This window comes from Ursus maritimus, unplaced genomic scaffold (genome assembly GCF_017311325.1).
Source record: "Ursus maritimus isolate PB19 unplaced genomic scaffold, ASM1731132v1 scaffold_18, whole genome shotgun sequence".
Lineage (NCBI taxonomy): Eukaryota > Metazoa > Chordata > Mammalia > Carnivora > Ursidae > Ursus > Ursus maritimus.
This window is the reverse complement of record NW_024424230.1, coordinates 47522052-47542295: the sequence shown is the minus strand read 5'-3', so window position 1 is coordinate 47542295 and position 20244 is coordinate 47522052. Positions and strand designations below refer to the sequence as shown.

The following is a 20244-nucleotide window of genomic DNA, read 5'->3' as shown; positions in this document are numbered from 1 at the left end:
AGTCCTTATGTAGGAACATAAAAATAGGAACATATTTAGCTCATTCTGATATAAAATAGAACATTTCAAAAATCTTGAATCTCCGTAGGCTCTCATTTCCTTTCCCATAAGACACTTACAGAAAAGTAAAACTGATTTTTGAATACATCTTCTGTGAAAAGCATTTCATCTCCTAATGGTGAATTAAAATTGTTCTTAAAATGAATAATGGCACTTTTTGAGCCCTCTTATGTATCCTTAAAAATTCAGCTCTACCTTTATCCAAGTTTAGCACTTCAAAGACATTTCTTCTCCCTTAAACAATCTTCACGACCATATTGCATCACTAAAATATTTAAACAGTTACAGGAAAATTCATTTTTTGAGGATTGATGGGATTTCTTGCAGGGATCCCTTCAAGGTTACCAAGACAAAGTAGCTGAATAACCCTTTTTAAATTTTAAATCTCCAGACTTTCTGTTACCCCAATGTAATTTCATGTGGTGTTAAGGATATAGTAATCTCTAAGTAATTTAACCTAGGCTGTGCAGATGTGTTTACTTTTGGAAATAAACATTATTAATTAACTGCATATAACTCGAAAATTTAAGGGAAAAGAAACTCTCTTAATGGCACTAAAAGGCTGGTTTGGCTTTTTAAGATAAAAAATAAAATTTTCTACAACTTTGTTTCTCAAACTTTAAGATAGATAAATGTGAAAATTTACTTCGGAAAGCTGTGGTTAACAATTTAGATTACAGTTCCTTCCCCCTCCTTACCACAATGCTCTCTGGTATTGTCAAAGTTGGTAACTACATTTTCATATAGGCTTTAGGCCTAGTTTATTAATTTAGACATTCTTCATTTCTGTGTTATTTGGGAAAAGATATAATTCAGAATGAAGTATTGTGATGTATTAAGGTAAAATGTATTTTTATAAGTATAAAGTGTAAAATGTGTTTTTGTGAATGAACATCTGCTTTTCTAGAGTGTTTTCATAGAAGTATACCTAACATACTTCTAAAGTTTTCTGAGTTCATGAAGGTACATTTATTAATATGTAACTTAGGCTAAGTGTTTTTAACTTGAGGGGATTCTACACTGATAGTAATCCAGTGAAGCATGTTTCAGAGCAGGAGCTGTGGGCCACAGAACCCTAGTTCACATTGTGGCCTGCTGTGGGGAAGTGGTTAGCCCCACGAAGCCTCGGTTTCCTTGTTTTTAAAGTGGGAGTGATAATAGGCTTGAAACTGTATCATAAAAATACATCTCATGTATTTTTAGGGACATCTCTACACTGTTCCCCCTCTCCAGTAGGCCTGATACATTGTCATATTTTCATACAAGAACAGCATAGCACCCAGAGTTGGGGAATCTGACTGAAACTGCGCCTATTTTTATCCATTTCTTATTAGATTTTGGCATTTGCAATTTTTGTTTTATGTAGTATTTATTTTAGGTAGTGCCTTTGATATAGTCCTGACACTACAACCAATATTTCTGTTTTATAGGGATGACATTTTAACTGTTTAAAATTTTTTAAATTAAAAAAAATTTTTAAATTTTAGAGCAACAAAAGATTGAAACAACAAAAGAAAATGATGTTATAAAGTTGTTACATATTACAGTTTCAAAATATAAAATGTCTCGGCACTTATTGCTTTGTTATTTCACATTCCAGACCATGTGCCCTGTGTGTTTGGATCGTCTGAAGAATATGATTTTCCTCTGTGGCCATGGAACCTGCCAGCTCTGTGGAGACCGAATGAGTGAATGTCCTATTTGTCGCAAGGCTATCGAACGAAGGATTCTTTTGTATTAATTAAGAAACTGTGTTTTCTTAGCTGAAGTATTGGTCATGAGCTCTTAGTAAGCTGTTAAGCTAGTTGGAGGTTCTAATGAATTAATTTTTAATATCATAGTTTCTTTGCTAGGGTGTAATTAGACTGTAAATGTGCCAGAACAAAAAACCTCTACAAGACAGTGTTTGAAGTTGTGTTTTTTGTTTTTGTGTCTTTTAATTTGAAACATCAAATCCATGTAATTCATAGGTAATTTACTTGTCACTTCTAAGGGGAAAAATCCTTTAACGATCTCCTATTATTTTTGTTTTTATTGGATTTTTTCTTTTGGTTTATAAATTTGTTAGACCTCAAGAAATGTAGTTTCTTATGATCAGCTATCCTTCAGTTTATCATGATTTTACACAGTGGGTTGACACAGGTACTCAGAACAGTCATGCATCAAATGAACGGGACAAGTCAAACCATTAGGTCACGTGTGTTAAAAGACAAAATTATAATACAAGTTTTACATAGTTAATACTGAAGAGAGGATTATCTTTTTAAGATAAAAAGTTATGCAAATGATTCTGAATTCTTAGAGTAAATGGAAGCTTGGAATGAGAGAGTGGTGACTTTCCATTTAGCTTAATTTCTAGACGTAAAAGGAAACTTGTTTAACTTGAATCAAATTTCAAGGTGATTGACATGAAAAGGAAAAATAAGCAATCGTAGTGGGGAACTGTAGTGGGGAAGTGGCCAATAAATAAGTAGCTACTAACTGACCATTAACAGTTGCCTTTCATATATATTAATCTATACACTGTTCTGTTTACCAGCCTTTAAAAAAAAAAGTCTGTGAAAAGTGTACCTCAGTTTACCCTGTGGTTACTTATCCAGGCTTGATCTGACCAGTGAAATAATGTTGCCCTATTTGGACTTCTGAGGTTCCATGTAGCTTTTCTCTTGTACTGACTAGTACCCCAGTGGTCTGAGAAGGATAACTCATTGTCCCAAGGCAGCAATCTTTTTCTTGTCCGTATCTGTTCATTCTGACAGTGATACTGGTTCTATCTTCATCATAGGCCCTACTTCCATTTTCTTTCAGTTGCTAAGGCTTGTTGTAAAGAAAACACTCTCTTTATACCTACAGATGAGGATATTATTTAAATTACCAACAGTATCCAAGACGTAGTAAGTAACCTAATAATACATACTTTTTAGAAAGAGTGACCAGGACATTTGCAGAAATATGTCTGATTACCTGTAGTTTGTTGTGTTTTTTTTTTTTAACTCGGACTTATTCTAGAGCCCTCCTTCGAATGAGTAGTCTTACTCTCTCTAGGATGAATCCACATATAAATAAGTGTTTTGGGGTCATTGCTGCTAGAGTATAAAAATACCAGCTGTTTACAGTGGTGTCTACTATATACTGTGTATAAGCTTATTCCTAAGGGTGTAGTTCTGTGGTAGTTGTTTCCTTTCTTTGATTCTAGTGGTTCTTTCTTTTTTTTCTTTCTTTTTGTTTTGTTTGTTTTTTGGGGATTTCTTTTTGTTGTTATGACAACTAAATTTAAGAATATTCCTGGCAATTTAATGGCTGCTGCCTTTGCAAGTCCTGGTGAAAACAGTGGTGAGCTTTGCTGGCTGATTTTGTAGTCTCAGCAATTCCATATCTGTGTTTAGCTGAATAACTTAGGATTTAGAACAGTAAAATTTTTATAAATTTTAAATTTGAAAATTTATATGGATTCAGTTGTCTAATAAAGGGCCACTGAGGCTATTTTTTAAGCCATATTTTAATGTTAAAGAAAGATAGAACATCTGACATGATGTTCACTTAAAGAAATAGGCTGTTTTCTTTCAGATTTGAAAATAGCGGAAGTCAGGATTTTTTTTCTTCCATGCCATAGGCTGCCCATCTCTTTTCCACTAGATCAGCTGGAGAGGAGGAAACACCTGGCTGACTCGTGCATGGTTTGGCCATCCAGTGAATTCTGTGGTCTAGAGCTCTGCTTTACTTAAACCCTTTTTGTCTTTGGAGCTTGCAGTGCTTAAACTTACATCCCTAAAAGGCAATTTCATTTTCCAGACTAGTTTATTTCTTCTACATACATACAAAATACAATTAACATAAATTATTACACAAAGTCATAAGGTTGCTATGATTATAATGCTGTGTACTTGCGGATTTTCTATATTTGTACCACTTTGAAATTTGTTTAATGAATAGACGGTGTTTCTCTATTCATGTTTTCAAGCATCTGAAAAATTATTTTAAATTTGTGTTTGTGAGCGAGAGTAAGATTAAGAACTGAGTTGTTTAAGTGACTTTCTTCTAACTCTGTGAAATCGCTACCTCTTACATGTCTCTCAGCCCCACTTTCCCAGTTAGATATGTTTCCTTCTCATCAGCTCATCATCATGTGCCTCAGAAGAGCTTTTACTTTTCCTAGAATCATTAAAAACAAAACAAAACATAGCAGACATAATTCAAAACATATTTATTGGGCATCAGAGGCTAGATACACAACACTGAAAAATGGTCAGCAGCTTAGCACACGCAGAATCTCTCATGCAGCAGTTGTACATTTGAAGAAATCTGTAGTCAAGAAGGGATCCAAAGGTACCGATGACACTTCTTCCTAATGTTTCAGAAGAGTTGTCATTAAGTAGCATTTGGATTCCCTCTCTGTACCCCCTCATTCCTACCGCATTTTCTCCTTTAAGACTATCAGCTTTGTTGCCCAAAACACACACACAACTTACCAGATGGTGCTATTCTACTCGTTTTTGTTCACATAATTTAACATTCTTACTGCTTTTCCTATATACATATTTAATTTTGTTGGGAGCAAGAAGGCTTTTCAAGAGAAAATCATTTTGTATTAGGGTAGGAATAGTACATTAGACAGATGCTTAGTTTAGCTGGCCAAATCATAATTGGACAAGATGTTTGTAATTTTAAACATTGCAAATTGACCAGCTAGTTACTGAGACCTAAAATTAATTGATAATGTTGAAAATAGCATTCTTAAATTTGTATCTTTGATGGCTTTAGCCTGTAAGAGCATTTTAGCATATTGGAATGCATGCTGCTTAAGATTTGTCCAATTCGAATTTCAAAGCTTGCTGGGTCATCCTCTTGTTTGTTATGAATTTTGGACCCTTTTTGACTAGGATTTAGTTACACTTACGAATTAAGAGACTTAGCAGTGGGATAGGATAGGGAGACAGTAAGGAGTTGCAACAAATAAGAAAGAAAAGTCAGTGTTTGAATTTAGAGAAAAAGGGGGTTAAGAAAATCATGTGGATTTCATTAAAGCAGTAAGCAGAAAGAGTATACTTGATTAATAAAAAAAGTCTTTCATCCAGTTTTTAGTGTCATTTAATTGACAATTACTTTGTAAACTATACGGTTTAATACATCTGGCTTTAAAAAAAAGTCCAAAGGAAAAGCACCTATCCTGTCAGAGTATCTAAAATGATATAGTAATAATTTGTGTAAAAATTGAAACTTTGGAATAGATTTTTTTTTGCAATTTTTAATTGTAAAAACACTTAACATGAAATTTACCATCTTCACCATCTTTAAGTGTGCAGGTCAGTAGTGTTAAGTATATTCACATTGTTAAATGGCTATCCAGAACTTTCTCGCCTTGCAGAACTGAAACCCTGTACCCATTAAACAACTCCGTTTTCTCTCCTCCCCTCAATGGAGTTTTGATTAAATATAAATCAAGAGTTTTGATTAAATATAAATCAAGAAACATCCTGAGTTATCTTAATAGTTTGTGTTTACAAGATTTAAAGTCATGGTCAACATTAAGTTCCTAAGATTTGGGGGATGACAGAACTTCTTCCCTTCCTCCCAACTGTTATAAATCATATTGGGTTGGAGTTAAATGTCTGTTAATTGGAAGGGTTTGTTACTTCATTTGGAGCCGCCGGTCAGGGGAGCACACACATTTTCAACATTAGAATTAGGTTAGCTTTGAATTTGTAGTGAATGGGGAAGGTTGTAGATTTTCACAGACTATGTGTGCCTTGTCAAAAATGTCAGTTGTCTTTAAGTCTCCTTGTAACGGTCTCAAGATATTTTTTTTCTCTCAAAAACGCAACCTAATTTTATTTGCTTGAATATTATGATAGGAATGCTTACTGATATTACTTGATAATCATATGATAGCCTTGGAACTTAAATATATATATATATATATATATAACTATAGCAGTATTAATAATCACAGTTGTACTTCTTTAACATTAAATTTGAGGAAAAACTATTTAATGCTGTCTCGTGTACATTGCTTTGCTATAGTGAGGGGGAAAATCTTTTAGATTGAGACTCAGTTTACTAATAAATGGTTAGTAGAGGATGAATCTAGAGTATGAAAATATGAACGAGTTAGTGGAGCTGAGGAATTGAAATCGTAAGTTGCTGCATCGGCATTTTCTACCTCCTTTTCTGTCAGAGTATTACTTTTCCAGCTTTCATTCTTTTTTGTGACTAAGGAAGAGATGGGAACCCGAGGTTCAAATTGAAATTTTTATGTTGTTGAGGATTTAAGCAGTAGGTACAGGAAGGGTGACTTGCCACATCAGTTTGGCGCGTAAATCCATAACGACAGGTGACGATGGACATGTACAAAATGTGTAAGAGAATACTGCTGCATGTTTTACTTTTCCTGTACAGTCTACATGACTTTGTTTCATAAATGTGACTTCTTTCCTCCAAAATGCAAAATGGTCTTGTAATTTTCTATAAAATAAACAAATACGCCATTTTGTCTGAAATCTATAATTTCAGGAAGCTATTGAAAGTTCTGACTCAGGGCTTTGTAACAGTTAAAGCAATTGTTAATTATATTTTGGAAAATCCATCTACATAACTCTTCAGTGCCTTGAAAGAATTATTAACTTGGCAACACTACTAAAACTTGATAGAAGGCTGGCTTTCGTATGGGTGTATCATCACACACACGTTTTATAAGGCGTATTGCTCAGCTTGTGTAATAGCAATACTGCCTGTGTGCTGGGTTTGGGTAATTCTTTAAAGGAAGTTTTCTAGATTTGCACTTGATATTTGTTTTTTTTAAAAAGTATTTATGGCCATGACACTGTTACCAGGAAAGTAATTCTATAAGTCATTATGCAAAGTCATGTATAAGTAGCATCTGGGAAGAAGAGCTAGGGTTCATACAGTTTGCTATTTTAATATGAAAGGAGGATCTGTTTGGTAAACACAGATTGTCTTCCCCTCATGAGAAAAAGACCTTTTGTTCAAGTGATTCGGTTTAAGAAAGTTTTTTTTAAGGAAATCATGGATTGCATGTCCTTAATGCGAATTTTACTTAGCCTGAATCCACAAAATTGTTTTTCTGTTAATTTCAGTATGCTTGTTAGTCTAAATACAGTATATTCAGTGTGATAGAAAGCAGTTTAATTGACACATAGCAGTGTTTTGCTTTGTATTTTTTCCGGTGTTTTTAAGCTCCCACTTGATTAAAGTCTTGCTCGTGAATATAGTTTATGTATGGCAAATGATTCTCGCTTATTAGCTTTTGTTTAAAAAACACTTAGCAAGAGCTAAGCTTTTAAAAATAAATGCAAACATTTACCGTTAATAAAACTTACAGTGTAATATTATATAATGCTTTTCTCTGATCTTTTGAAAGGATTCTTTATATGAATTTTGATTTTTAAGGTATTTGAAAACATATCTCAATATATCAAATCTATTATTGGAAAGGAAATTATCATGTCTTTGAGAAACAAGTTACATACATCTCCAACTCAATATAGGATGTAGGTACCCACATCTAGAAGGTTGTCATTACAATTGTTTACATTTAAGGTACCTCTGTCTAAAGGGCCAAAGAAGCTTTTCATATTTTAACACCTCACACTCTTTCAGGATATTGTGAAATTAGTAGAAATAGGATAAATTTGATAGAAAATCAGTCAACCAGTCAGGAAGACTCAACTTTTTCTATAAAAAGTTTATTCCTCTTCATAATTCAGATGTAGATTTCATTTTCAAAAGATAAATAACATTTTAAAGCAATGATTTATTTGGCCTTTTTAGTGTTTTGTGACTAAACCAGTAATTGAATGGTTTGGAGTTAATTTCTCAAGTTAATAGAAGCAGTTATTTGTCATTATTGAGAGGTTGTCTTGTTCTAGTTCAAAAGATTCAGTATGTGTATCTGGAATGTTTAAGAGGAAAACCATCTGAAACAAAATCTTTTAATTGTTTATTTGAAAAAATGTGTATTCCAACTTTAAAATTGTGAATTTATTTTTGGATAACCTCTAACTGTATTTCTGTTGCTGTATAATTAGATATTTCATGGCAATATTTTTTATTAAATTGAAACTGTATAGGTTTTTAAAATAAAGACATTTTAGAAAATCTGATTTATATTTTTTATCATTGACAGTTATTCATCTTCACAGAAGTTCAAATTACTTGTTAGTCTTAGAGTGTAGCATTTCCCAAACTTACTGACGGTGAAAACTTTTAAATGATGCATTACAGAGTAGTGATAGTTTATAAGATAGAATGAAGGCATGGATTAAAGTAGGACACCAGAACTTATTTCAGGTAATTGCTGAAGAATAATCATTTGACAAATGATCTTTTTTCCCTTTAAAACAAAACTAGTTGATAAACTCATTTTGTTAAACACACACCAAAAAAACCTTATAAGCATAATAGGAAAGGATGAGAGAAGATCTGGAACAGAGCCCATTGATCACTGTGAGTTGATGACATATCAGTGAGACTGTTGGGTAACGCTGCTTTTGCACTGATGCTGTAATCCAATGTAATGTGTTCATGCTTTAGGTTCCTCTTCATATCAGGTCCTTGCATTCTCAAATATGGCCGCTTTCTGAAAGGCTGATTTTCAAGTCAAATAAATATTCTTTACTTTTCATATAGTTAAGAGTATTACCCTCCCTGTCTCTCTTCTTCCTTTCTATAGAACACCAGTTAATGTCTTGAGTGGAACATTGACATACGGATTGGAAAAGGCTTTTACAGGTGATACTAACCGTGATTTAATAGGGAAATAGGGAAGCAACCAAATCAGAGAGCCCTGACCATGGCCAAACCATTCTGAAGAAAGACAGGTTCAAAAAGATTATACGCTCTCAGTATGTATGTATAGTAAAGAGTATTGTAGTGGTTTCCTATTGCCGCTGTAAAAATTACCATGAATACAGTGGCTTAAAACAACAGAAACTTACAATCTTATAGTTCTGGAGGCCAGAAATCTGGCAGAAAGCTAGTTAGAAAATCACAAAGTTCTTGGAGATCAAACAACACACTTCCAAATAACATGGGTCAAAGAAGTCTTGAGAAATTATAAAAATATTTTGAAAATACAACTTGTCAAAATTTGTGGGATGCAGTGAAAGCAGCTCTTAGAATGCAATTTATAACATTGAATAGATACATTAGGAAAAGAGATATAAAATGGTTAATTTAAGCTTCCACCTTAGGAAACTAGAAAAAGAAAAGTAAATTAAATCCAAAGTAACTGGAAGAAAAGAAATGAAACAGCAAAAATCAGTGAAATTGGAAACAGGAAATCAATAGAGAAAAATCAGGAAACAAAAAGCTGATTCTTTGAAAAGATCAATAAAATTGATAACCTCTAGCCAGGTATTCTAAAAAAAAAAAAAAAGACTCAAATTACTAAAATTAGGAAAGAGAGATGTGCCATCACTACAGATCCCATGGACATTAAAAGGACAGTAAACAATTCTATGCCCACCAACTTGATAACTTAGATGAAACTGACCAATTCCTTAAAAGACAAAATATACCAAAACACGGGGAGAAATAATCTGAATACACCTGTATCTATTAAATTGAATCATTAATAGCCTTTCAAAACCAAAAGCAGACACAGATGGATTCACTGGTGAATTTTACCAAACTTAAAAAAAAAAATTTTTTTAAAGATTTTATTTATTTATTTGCCAGAGAGAGAGTGAGTATAAGGGGGATCAGCAGACAGAGGGAGAAGCAGGCTCCCCGCTGAGTGAGGAACCCAATGGGGGACTCAATGCCAGGACCCTGGGATCATGACCTGAGCTGAAGCCAGACGCTTAACCAGCTGAGCCACCCAGGCATCCCAAATTTTAACAAACATTTAAGAGAGCTCTCTCTACAATTTCTTCCCGAAAATAAAAGCCAACATTCCCCTAATTAATTCCCAAACCAAAGACATTACAAGAAAGGAAAGCTATAAGCCAATCTCTCTCATGAACATAGATTTAAAAATTTGCAACAAAATTTTAGCAAGTTGAATGCAATAATATATAAAAAGAATTATACACACTACGAAGTGGGATTCATTCCAGGTATACTACATTGGTTCCACATTCAAAAATTAATCCATAAGATCACTATGCTACAGAAAAAAATCATGACCATATCAATAGAATGAGAAAAAGCATTGGACAAAATCCCCAATTATGAAATAAAGGAAAACTTATGATGAAAATTCTCAAAAGAGGAAAAGAAACTCAATTTAGTCAAATTACTGTGTTTTTAAGGCTCCTGGAATAGCTCTTTATGTGTAGTTCTGCTACCAACTGGGTATACAGGTTTCCTTTTACTTTTGGATATTAGAATTGCTTTATTCATTCATTTATTGAATTTCATTTTAAATTATGTAATACATGTACATTGTTCCAAAGTGAGTTCTACAAAACAATATATGTTCAAAGAAGACTGCCTTCCATCCCTGTCCTTTCAACCTTTCCTTCCCCATATAAATAATATGGCTTATTCCCCACTGTTTTTATCTTAATATTAGGAAATACACACATGATATCTTGATCTGCCATTTTTTTTCCAAAACACAAATATGCCTACTATGTATGAAATCTCCACCTAACCTCTCACATTTTAGTAATAATGACTTTTAATACTTTGTAGAACTTTTTTTTTTTTTTCTATTGCTCTGTAGAGAGCCACAAAGAAAGGAAAAGTAGGAGAGGTTATCATTCCAGAACTCAGGCACTTTGGGACAGTGGCCAATTAAGTCATGATTCTGGGCTGCTCTGCTTGATGAGTTGGAAGGTCAAGGTTGCCTGGAAAGTTGTGAGAATCATCCCAGCGGTCTGGCCAAGTTATTCCAAGCCAGGCTGGTTGGTTCCCTCTAACCCAGTCTCTCCAGCTTAATAGTGCCTATTATCTTTCAGCCCCCACTCTCCCCTCCTCTGGGAACAAAGGGGAAAGAAGAGTGAAGAGGTATTGCCCAACCCCTGGTACCTTCTATGGGGCAAAAGCAAGTCAGCTTACGTGCTCATTCAAAGCCCCTTCTCCATCTTATTCCTTCTCTGCTTGGGAGAACCCATCCTCCGAAGAATGCTGAGGGCTTCTTACTCTAAAAATTAGGAACCTCAAAGTGCAGGTTGGGAAAATAAGGATTGTTTCCTTCTAGGTATAGCAAAGAACATTTACTTCTGAGTGGGATCTTAGGCATTTCCTATGGGAAGACAAATGAAGACACACACCAGAGCCCAGGACTGTCCTGCTGGCTCCACTGGGGAGGGGAGGTGGTGTTCTCTGCGCCCCTCCAACCCCCTCCCTCTTGTGGAATTTTGCTTGCACAAGGGAAACAAAGCATCCTGGACAAAAAGTGTTTCTTAAATGTGCATATTGTCAGAGACTATGTCAAACCTGGCTTCAACTAAGAGAATTGTTCATTGAAGAGATTTTCTCTCTCTTTTTAAAAATATGTTCTATGCAGGAGTGTGAAGGAACTGTCTACAAGCACCAGGATAATGCGTAAACATGACCTCATTATGTTTACTGATAGCAACATAAACATTCATTTATTGCCTACTGTGGGCCATGCACAGACACTTTATACACGTCCTCCGATTCAATCACTAGCGCTAGTGAGTTTCATTTTACCTATGAGGTTGGGGAGCTCAGAGAGATTTAAAAAATTGCTCACTGTCTTTCATTTAGGGAGTAGCTGTGTTAGGATTCAAAATTGGTTTTCTTTTTCTTATCTTTTCTCCCTCCCTCCCTTCCTCCCTCCCTCCCTTCCTTCCTTTCTTCCTACCTTCCTTCCTTTTTTTAAACAACCAAAGGCCATATTTCTGACAGCAACACCTCCTGCCTTTGATGAAAGCTCTGACGTCAGAAAAAGGCTGATGTGAGAAGTAACTGGAAATGAGAATTTCAAGTTGAATGGGACGAACCTGGGCAATTAGTAACGTACTTCACCTTTCCGCTCCTTGAATTTTGCCTTGAAGAACCGTAGGAAAAGAAGTTGCCCAAACTGGGCGCTCCATTGGGTGCACCAACCTCTCGCTCCCACAAGAGGTCAGTATAATCCTCTTAGTGAACTGAAGACCCGGTCCTGCCGTTAACCACTCCCTGGCTTACCAGTGGGGCAGTAAGGATCATTCCATTTTTGAAGGGACCTTTGACCTTCATATAGTCTCTTCTCTGTCTTGCTGCCTTTTCCATATTCACCTGACATGTGAACTCTATCCTCACGCTACCATGTGGTGTGAAACAAATGCAATGAGCACAAAGGCTCAATTCATTCTCTACTTTCAGTTAAAAGTGATGTTTCTGTTAAAAATTGCTGAAATATTGGGGCGTCTGGGTGGCTCAGTTGGTTAAGCGTCTGCCTTTGGTTCAGGTCATGAACTCAGAGTCCTGGGATCGAGCCTGCTGTTGGGCTCCCTGCTCAGCGGAGAGCCTGCTTCTCCCTCTCCCTTTGCAGCTCCCCCCCACCACCACTTGTGTTCTCTCACTTCTGCTCCCACTCAAATAAATAAATAAATAAAATCTTTTTTTAAAAATTGCTAAAATAGGGGCGCCTGGGTGGTACAGCGGTTAAGCATCTGCCTTCGGCTCAGGGCGTGATCCCAGTGTTCTGGGATCGAGCCCCACATCAGGCTTCTCTGCTATGAGCCTGCTTCTTCCTCTCCCACTCCCCCTGCTTGTGTTCCCTCTCTCGCTGGCTGTCTCTATCTCTGCCGAATAAATAAACAACATCTTTTTAAAAAATTGCTAAAATATTATTACATACTAATTATAAAATATGATTACAAATTATTTCTTGAAATTCTATATCTTGTACTTCTAGTATCTGAATGAGTATTTAGAACAAGAGATGCCATGTCTAAAGCAATAATATATGTTTGACACTTACGAAATGCCTTCTAAGGTTTATGCCTTTGAACCCTGGCGGTCCGGCCTGCGTCTCTGCCTGTAGCCGTTGTAACAGCCTGCCTCTCTGCCAGAGACACAGAAATCCGTGTCTGCCATGGTTCTGCAAGAGGACTTTTCAGGTCTATCAGCTAATACGGTCATTGAATTAGGCGGCTCGAGATCTTGTGGGGTCTTGGAACTTACATGACTTTAGGACACCCTCTTCAGAAAAACAATGCGTTACAAATTACAATGCAGACAGGAAAGTAAATTTTTATTCAGAACAAGAAAATAAATCACAACAAATCATAATTAGAACAAAAGACTACACACATCTCCGATCTAGGGAAAAAAGCATATTTTCATGAAGGAACTGCCTGCCGTATCTAATGTTCTCCCCTCACATCTTGACAGGAGAGAACGCCCATTTTGACGAGGTGTTAATGAGAACCAAACCTCTGGCTTTGCATTCACGTGTGCGGCGATTAGAGGAATTTGTTACAAGCCCGCTTCCGGCTGCGTTCACGTCAAGCCGGCTCCTCCTGCACAGCGCATGCGCCGCGGGCGCCGGGGGCCGCAGGACACAAGCACACCGCCGGACCCTCGCTGGCCCTGCACCTTCGCATCGCGACACCGGGAGCGAGAGGGACGGCCACGCTCCCAGAAGCCGTGTCCGTCCCGGGATAGCTTTGCGATGACGTAGGTACAGACACAGGCTCCCGCGAGCCGCATCGAAGTATCCGACTCGATGCGCAATAAATGTATCTTTAATGTACCCTTAGCGGCCTCATCTCAAAAATGCAGTGGCCACCCCACGGCCACCTGACACAGAGAAATGAAAGAAAAGCGGAAATGGACACAGAAAGTGGTCTTACCTGATTGCAGTGAAACTATATTATTTCTGCCTATTTTACAAACAACGCGACCAAATGAACGTACCGTGGGACCCTTCCCAGGCGTTGCCGCGGGCCTGTCCAGTGAGAACCCTGCAGCTTAAGCTTCTCTGGTTTTAGGGTATATGCCTCTGTACACATCCTCGGAAACCTCAGCCACACGGCCGGCCTTACCTACCGCTCAAAGCACACAGCCGAGAAACGACCGTAGCCCACTGCCCGTAGCCCATCGCGGGCAAGAACACATTCATTTAGTGACAGGGCCTCTGCCGTGGTAGGCAGGCAAGTCGTGGGATTTCTCCACCCTTGCTAACATGGCAGTCTGTCCCTGCGTTGGACAAAGTGCATTCGTGGGGGACCGGGAGCATGGGTCTTTGTATCTGTAAGAAAGATCAGGGGGCATCCGTAACACAACAGAAGTGAGTGTGCAAGCGAGACCTAAGGTGATACAGCCGTCTTGTATCAATTATCCACTTTACCCAAGCCTCAGTAGTGATAAAAGCTTTGTTCATACTTTTTTCCCTTGGCTTAAAACCTCCTCTATCCAGCACACATCCCACATTCCGACCCTGAGCCACAAAGCTTTCCCAGCAGCCGCAAGGCCCATGGAGCTCTCCTTTCTCTGAACTCCTACACATTTTAACAAACAATTCCTGCAACAAATATTTGTGAAGTACCCATTCTGGGCGGGCCTTCGGTGAAATCTTAGTGGATTGCTTACAAAGCATTTTATGTGAGTCCACCTCTGCTTAGCCAGATTATAAACAAATTGGTGACGGGGACCAGGGTTTCTTGCTGGCCTATCACAGCTCTGGGCACGTCAGCACTGAATAAATACTTACTTGATTGATGCAGTTCTGTCTCCTCTCTGAGGACCATACCTCTTGGCAGCTTCGTCTGAGCTGGCCTGGAGACTCCCTAACTGGGTGGAGAAGGTAGAGTGATCTTCTGAAGAAATTCAAATGGATTCCCCCCCGCAACTTTGCTAATGGGCTCTTAGATACTCTGCAGCTCAATATTTGAAGCAACTTTTCTTCTCCAGTAAACTGGTTAGACATTTTGCTGTTTGACAAGATGGTAGTCCAAATCAAGCTACCGGCCCCCCACTCCCACCCCCAATGTCTTACTTTGTGAGGTACCCAGGTTTGAGGGCATCGGGGCCCAGAACTCGGAAACCCGTAGTGCAGGTGGTCATGCTACACGCTGGCACCTCTGACCTTCACTTGTCCTGTTTCTGTCCTGGGAGGCAATGTAGAAAAGTAGGAGAAGCAGACTTGAGTCTCCCCCTGCCCTGGTTTCAGTGCTGGCACTGCCCTCACAGGCGTGGGAGCCCTTAGCCAAGTCCCCTCACCCGGCCTTGCGCTCTTCCTCTGGAAATGGAGAACATTAACAGAAGGCGTGACATCAGGGGGCTGTGGAATTTATATATGCAAGGATTCTGGGTGATCGTCGGAGTTCAATTTTCTCTGTGCAGGTTCTCTTCTCTGTCTCCCAAATCCTGTCCCGTAAATTGGTGCAGCCACTGTGGAAAACAGTATGGAGATTCCTCTAAAAATTAGAAATAGACCTATTGGGGTGCCTGGGTGGCTCAGTTGGTTAAGTGCTTTCAGCTCAGGTCATGATCCTGGGGTCCTGAGATCAAGCCTTGCATGGGGGGGGGGGTCCCTGCTCACTGGGGCATCTGCCTCTCCCTCCCTCTGCTCTTCCCCCACCCCATTCGTGTTCTCTCTCACGCCCTCTCTGTCTCTCTCTCTCTCAAATAAATAAAATCTTTTTAAAAAAATAGACCTACTATAGGATCTAGCAATTCCCCTTGGGGTATCTATTGGAAGAAAATGAAAATAGAAAAGATACTCACCCCACATCCATTGCAACATTATTTACAATAGCCAAGATATGGAAGCAACCCAAGTGTCCACTGACAGACGAATGGATAGAGAAGATGTGGGGGGGGGGGTCTGTGTGTGTATGTATATATACACACATATATATAACAGAATGTCACTCAGCTGTAAAAGAGAATGAAATCTCGCCATTTGTGACAACACGGATGAAACTAGGGGGTATTACGCTAAGTGAAATAAGAGGAAGATAAAGACCATATGATTTCATTTATACGTAGAATCTCAAAAACAAAACAAATGAACAAAACAAAACAGACTCAAAAGTACAGAGAACAAACTGGTGGTGGCCAGAGGAGAGAGAAGTAGGGGGTGGGCAAAATAGGTGAAGGGGATTAAGAGGTACAAACGTCCAGTTATAACATAAATAAATCATGGGGATGAAAAGTACAGCCCTGGGAATATAGTCAGTAACACTGTAATAACTTTGTATGGTGACACATGGTAACTAGACTTATCATGATGATTTTTTAAAAAAGATTTTATCCATTTATTTGACACAGAGAGAGATATAGTGTGAGAGAGAGCACAAGCAGGGGGAGCGGCAGGAAGAGGGAGAGGGAGAAGCAGCTCCCCGCTGAGCAAGGAGCCTGACACAGGACTTGATCCCAGGAGCTGATCTGAAGGCAGACGATTAACCAACTGAGCCACCCAGGCGCCCCTCATGGTGATTTTTTAATGTATATAAATGTTGAATCACTATGTTGTACACCTGAAAGTAATATAATATTGTACATCAACTATACTTCAATTAAAAAAAAATCCTGTCCCTGTAGGTTTCCTTGTCCAGACAAACCCTTGCACTGTCTAAATTTGTCCCTACCCCAGGCTCCGGAGCTACTAAACTTTCTTCTCTCTTTTCCTAATGATGGGACTTGTATGGGAACCCAGTAGCAGGTTTGGTATTTTTAGCAAGGAGCTCTGTTCACTCCTTTTTCATGATCGAAGAGTAGTCCTGTCCAGAGAACTGTAAGTGCCAAGACTTCCAGGAACTTATCTTCCCTCCGGGCATAGGGTGGGCATCCAACACCAGTGGGTAACTTTCAGAAACAAAGGAGCATTACCTGATTTTTAAGAGACTTAAAATCTTTTACATTACTAATTTAATTTAAGATCTGAGCTTATGAGGCTTCGCCATTTGCTGGGTCCTTATCTATGTCTTAAGTCAATGGGGAGCCTTTTAGCTCCCTGCTCAGCAGGAAGCCTGCTTCTCCCTCTCTCACTCCCCCTGCTGGAGTTCCCTCTCTCGCTGTGTCTCTCTCTGCCCAATAAATAAAATCAAATCTAAAAAAACAAAAAACAAAAAACAAAATAGGAGTCTTTTATCTGAGTAATCTCTCTGTGTCTCATCTTCCTCATCTGTAAAATGGACATATTCATGATATCTGCCTAACAGGGGAGTTTTGAGTAAATGTCTTTCCCATGTCGATAAAAGGCAACTGTACCTTCCCATCGCCAGATCCAAAAGCTAGGTGTTGGTCATCCTTGATTGATTTCTTTCCTTTTCTCCTTCCTCAACTCCAACCTGTCAGCAAATCCTGTTGGCTGTGCCCTGAAGATTGAATCTGACTGCTTCTTCCTATTTCTGCTAACCTGGACAAAGCCACCACCTCCTGCCAGATTCTGTCGATAGTCTTATCTGTCTGACCTCTGCTGCTGCCCCATTTCAGCCTATTCTTCACATTACTGCTGGAATAATCTTTTTAATGTGTAAATCAGACTAAATGTCTCAGTGCTTAGGACCCTCCAAAAGCTTTGCACCTCACACAGACCAGAAAACAACAGAATTCGTCCATGCTACAGGCCAAATGCATCCTTCCTCTCATCTCTAACCCCACCCTGGCCCCTGGCTGTGGCACATGGAACTCCTTTCTCTTTATTGAAAGTTTCAAACACCTTTCTACCCCAGGGCCTTAGCATTTGCTGTTCCCTCCCTCTAGAATGCCCTTCTCATGAATATTCACAGAGCTCATCCCCACTTCTTTCAGGCATCTGTTCAAATGTCTCCTTACTAGAGAGGCCTTTCTAGATGACTCTATATGGTATAACAGACCCCCATCCCTACTTACACTGGTCCCCTCACCCTATCACATTTTCTTGTTTACTATTTTTCTCCCTCAACCAGAACATAAATTCTGAGGGCAGGGCCTTTGACCCTCCTGGTCACTATTGGATTCTTAGTGTTCAGAAAAGTGCCTGGCACATCACAGTAGACATTCATTAAATATGTGTTAAAAGATTCGGTTAAGTGAAATTGCTTCATAGACTAAACAGAATCTACAAAAGGGAGCTGTCACCAATGCAACCAATAGCTAAGCAACGTTTATTGTTTTCTATCGCCAGTCACCCTATTACGGGCTGAGCAAATATTAGTATCTTGTTTAATCCCACAATAGTGTGAGAGACACCTATGATTATTTTTTTTTAATTTTATTTATTTGACAGAGATAGAGACAGCCAGCGAGAGAGGGAACACAAGCAGGGGGAGTGGGAGAGGAAGAAGCAGGCTCATAGCGGAGGAGCCTGATGTGGGGCTCGATCCCAGAATGCTGGGATCACACCCTGAGCCGAAGGCAGACGCTTAACCGCTGTGCCACCCAGGCGCCCCCACCTATGATTATTTTTTAGTCAAAGAAATTATTTTCTTAGTAACTTAGATATTGATAAAGAAGGGAAAATAGTCACCAGTTGATTAAAATGCTACAGACCCACACCTAGGGTGACGCATGCCAGCCTTGCTTCTGTGTCCTCAAAGGGACTCCCATGAGCGATGCTGGGCTCTGTGTGAGGACAAGACACTGGGTAAAGTGAACCATTTTCTCCAAAACATGCTGAACGCTCATTTCACTCGCCCTTCTCCCCTCCTAATCTTCTAATCACTTTATTGCTGGGAAGAAGGCCAAGTAGGGAAAATCCTGCTGGCAGCCTGAGAATTCTTGAACTGAAGAGGCCTTCGAGGTCATCTGCTTGCCCCCTTCTTTTGACACGGGAGGAGATTCAGCCCCTGCAAGGCAATTTCCCGACAGCTCGGTGTTGCTTTTTACTCTTCTTAGCCCGACTTCTTGTCCAAAACTCAGAAGATGAGCTGTGCCCTCCATCCATGTATCTTGAAGCCTATAAGCCACTTGATGATTTTAAGGGACAAGGAGCAGCACTTGCTCTATTTTTGCTGACTTCTTTTGGCCGAACTGAGCCCGGTTGGATCCTTCTTAAAGTATGTGGGACCCGGGGTTCTCGGCTCAGCTGGGAGCCTGCTTCTCCCTCTCCCTCTGCCTGCTGCTCCCCTACTTGTGCTGTCAAATAAATAAAATCTTAAAAAAAAAATATGTGGGACCCCGTTCTTCTCTTGAGTGGTTCATGGGCATCCGTTCTGATGACAGCAGCATAATAACGTATCTGGCTACGTGAAGCACTGGGGTTTCACCTTACTGTGTGGCGATACCTCTTACCAAACCTGCTGCCAGAACCTATCATCACAAATCAGAAATCCCAGTCTCGAGTGGAAAATATTCCTGGAAAGATTTGTAAGCAGCAGGCAAGACAGCTTGGCTCAGAAGAGAAGGTAAAGACCGTTCTTCCTCAGGGCGCCTGGGTGGCTCAGTCAGTTCAGCATCTGACCCTTGATTTTGGCTCAGGTCATGGTCTCAGGGTCCTGCGATTGAGCCCCCTGTGGGTTTGCCCTCAGCGTGGACTCTGCTTAGATTCTCTCTCTCCCTCCCCTCTCCGTCTCCCTCTGCACTTCCCCCCACGCCACCCCCCACCCCCGGCTCTCTCTCTCTCAAAAAAAAAATTTTTTTTCTTCTTCATATGTGAATTATACAAGAAAACGAGAAAGACAAAGACCGAAAGCAATCTTCTAATATTGATTTCTTTTTGTCTTCATTTTTATTAGCCCAAAAAATACGGTTTCATTTCAAAATATGTGCTTGGCATTGTCGTCACTGAGTAAATTAAAAACAATTACAAAATGTATCCTATGTTTTTTCCAGAATTCCTTCTGACTGTAGAAACAGGAAAGTATCTTAATTTCCCATACAATGCCAGAATCAGCATAACATTCGTACCAAGCAGTGCCACTCCATTATGCCTTTCCCGGGCCTCTCGCTAAAACGTTATTTTAAAAAGACGTTTGGAGAGCCTTTGGTGCCAAGTAGGTGCAGCCCGGATATTCCGTGATGATGATGAACAGCTGTCTAAGTGCATGTACTGAGTTTAGGAAACATGACACCACAGCACATAAGATCACATGCCAGACCTCACAGACCTGCCAAATCACATCCGCCCCTATCTCTCTGGATGATCCTTCCCCAAAATACAGGCCTGGCACCTTGCCCTGGACATCAGCCAGCTGGACATCAGCAGACCAGGGCAGAGAGGGAAATCCAGATCCGTTCCCCTATAAATCTCAACCAAAGCCAAATCGTGATTATCTGTGGTGTTTGTGGGGCAGCAGAGGAAGGCGCTGTGGGGTGTGAGTAAGTAGAATTTGCAGA

At 39.3% G+C, this 20244-nt stretch overlaps 1 protein-coding gene across 1 annotated transcript in view; it reads left to right on the top strand.

Moving 5' to 3' along the window:
* MIB1 (MIB E3 ubiquitin protein ligase 1) overlaps positions 1–8180 on the top strand; it is a 127787-nt gene extending 119607 nt beyond the window's left edge. Inside the window, exon 21 of the mRNA XM_040632663.1 lies at positions 1661–8180. Within this exon, the coding sequence (XP_040488597.1) occupies positions 1661–1801 (141 nt within the window). The 3' untranslated portion in view covers positions 1802–8180. The remainder of the gene's footprint in view (positions 1–1660) is intronic.
* The last annotated feature ends 12064 nt before the right edge of the window (positions 8181–20244 follow it).